Source organism: Haliotis rubra, unplaced genomic scaffold (genome assembly GCF_003918875.1).
Source record: "Haliotis rubra isolate DU_JTF1 unplaced genomic scaffold, ASM391887v1 Scf650, whole genome shotgun sequence".
NCBI classification, from domain to species: Eukaryota; Metazoa; Mollusca; class Gastropoda; order Lepetellida; family Haliotidae; genus Haliotis; species Haliotis rubra.
The window spans coordinates 526,393-528,620 of NW_025767358.1; the positions used below are offsets into that span (position 1 = coordinate 526,393).

The 2,228-nt window shown below is 40.5% G+C and overlaps 1 protein-coding gene across 1 annotated transcript; it reads left to right on the forward strand.

The window, feature by feature from the left end:
• Nucleotides 1-263: 263 nt before the first annotated feature.
• LOC124257170 lies at nt 264-2,228 on the forward strand. The gene is made up of 3 exons (XM_046691189.1): nt 264-491; nt 1,338-1,485; nt 1,787-2,228. Exons 1-3 carry the CDS (start codon nt 264-266, stop codon nt 2,080-2,082), a joined length of 672 nt encoding a protein of 223 aa, XP_046547145.1. The 3' UTR covers nt 2,083-2,228.

A 2,228-nucleotide genomic window follows, 5' to 3' on the forward strand; every position in this document is an offset into this window, starting at 1 on the left:
AGATCACTATATATGTCTTTAAATTTTTCAAGATATTTACAAAAGTAACTTAGAAAATAAAAATCATGTCCATGATATGCAGCTATTATGACGGACAACTGGTACACTGATGAGACATATATTTCCTAATCACTAATTTGGCAAACTCTTATCTCACATATGCTTTAAATATTTCTTGAGATCTGACACATGGAGATTGCAGTCATGAATCAAACATATAAAAGCCATGTTAGTCAACAGAATTATCAAAATACCACAGCAGAATGTTGCTACAGGTTCTGTGCGCTTTGTTTCTGTGGGGAGCGGCGTTCTCTGACACAACCATCACAATCTACAACGAGTGGCTCGCCCAGGGTGGACGTGTCAATTACGAACCTGAAAGATGGAACAAGATTAATGGGCTCTCCCAGCTGAACCTAATTCCAAAGTTGAAAGCCATCGACACATCTCCCGGGCGGTGGGTGAACAGGGACCTAAATCTCTTTCCAAATGTACGTATGCAGGAAGATTGGTTGGTTGGTTTATTGTTTAACGCCGCACTCAACATTGTTTCAGCTACATGGCGGTGGTCTGTAAATAATCGACTCTGGACCAGATAATCCAGTGATCATCATCATGAGCATAGATCTACACAAATTGGAAACGGTGACGCATGTCAACCAAGTGAGCGAGCCTGACCACCAGATCTCGTTAGTAGCCTATTGCGAAAAACATGGGTTGCCGAAGACCAATTCTATACCAGAGCTTCACGGGTAGTATACGGAAAGAGGCATACATTTTTGAACTATTTTCAGAAATTGTATGACGTAATGCAAGTAGCCGTATTTCTTCCTACCTTGAAATTGAACGGATGCAGTTGGAGAATACATCTATACGTGTCACGTATTTCCAAAGAGCAGATAGTTGAGCATCCTTTCAGACATTGAACAATCTGGTCCAGACATACTTTTGTAATGGGACTCTGGCTGCACATCATATTCAGTTGAAGTTATGTTGCAGCGTATTAATAGCCAGGAAAACAAAGAAAAGTGCTCAGTGGTCACTCATTAATGTGACCCTTGATAAGTAACGTCTGTTCCTGCGTCCACTGATACTGTTTAGGCAAGGGCATACATTTCTCACATCTGGCAATTTCAGAACAAAACTATATGTGCATTATGTGTGTCAAGGCAATGTGTTATTAATTTGCAATACTTTGTATTACATTGTTTTTTACAATATATAATAGTCAGAAATAACTTCAGAACGTGTCCCCTCACGGACCGCATGCAATATGAACATTTATTCTTCCATGGAGAAAACTGGTAAATCTATACTAAATTATTATCTTTCTTCAGTGGCCAGAAAACCCTAGCCGCAAAGGCTATCCTAATCCAACGTATCTCCAGGACCATACACTCCAGTCAAAGACATGGCAGTGGTACATGCAACAAATGCAAAACTATGGGGATGCCAAGATCGAAAACATCGTCTGGAACATAGAAGGTTTCCTTAGTCGTTTAATCGTTTAAACAAGTACATGGAAAGAGTGTTGCCTGCAGGGCAGATATGGGACAGTTCAAAGACTGATTTCGAGTATTATCGCATTCAATAAATCTTCCATTGTTCAATGATCCCAGCAGTATTTAACTCATAATCTCATTTTCTGTCGAATGATTTTCATCTCGCCAACATTTGTACTTACCTATTTACAAACGCCCATTTTGCATTAAGTCTTAAAGTCTTGGCATAGCACGCTATGGAAATATTTGACTGTTTATGCATTGCATATATTCCTTCTTTACAGGTAGGCACTGGCCCGCCTGGATAGATAAGTCTCATCATAATGGCGGATTCCCAAACAACATTGACGCTGCATCAGAGTTTGTGTCGCTGATGGTTCAGAGTGTCAAGGACTTCACAGGAGGAGGCATACCCAAAATATTTGAAGTCCTCAATGAACCTGACTGGTACGAAAAAACTATTGACCCACAAACGAATATAGACTTCCACAGGGCCGTCGCCGACAAACTGAAAAAAAAGAATTGGAATGAAGATATGCGGACCGTCCTACACCAGTATGATCTTAAGACAAGCAGATGAAAATAACTTCAGCAGGTGGAAGAAAACTGCTAAGTTTCTTGACATGTCTCTCGACCACTTGGACTTTTTCTCTTTCCACTCCTACAACTATCTGCGTATATCGGGTAGTACCAATTCCTACTTTGGCGTAAACGAAGCCCGCCTGG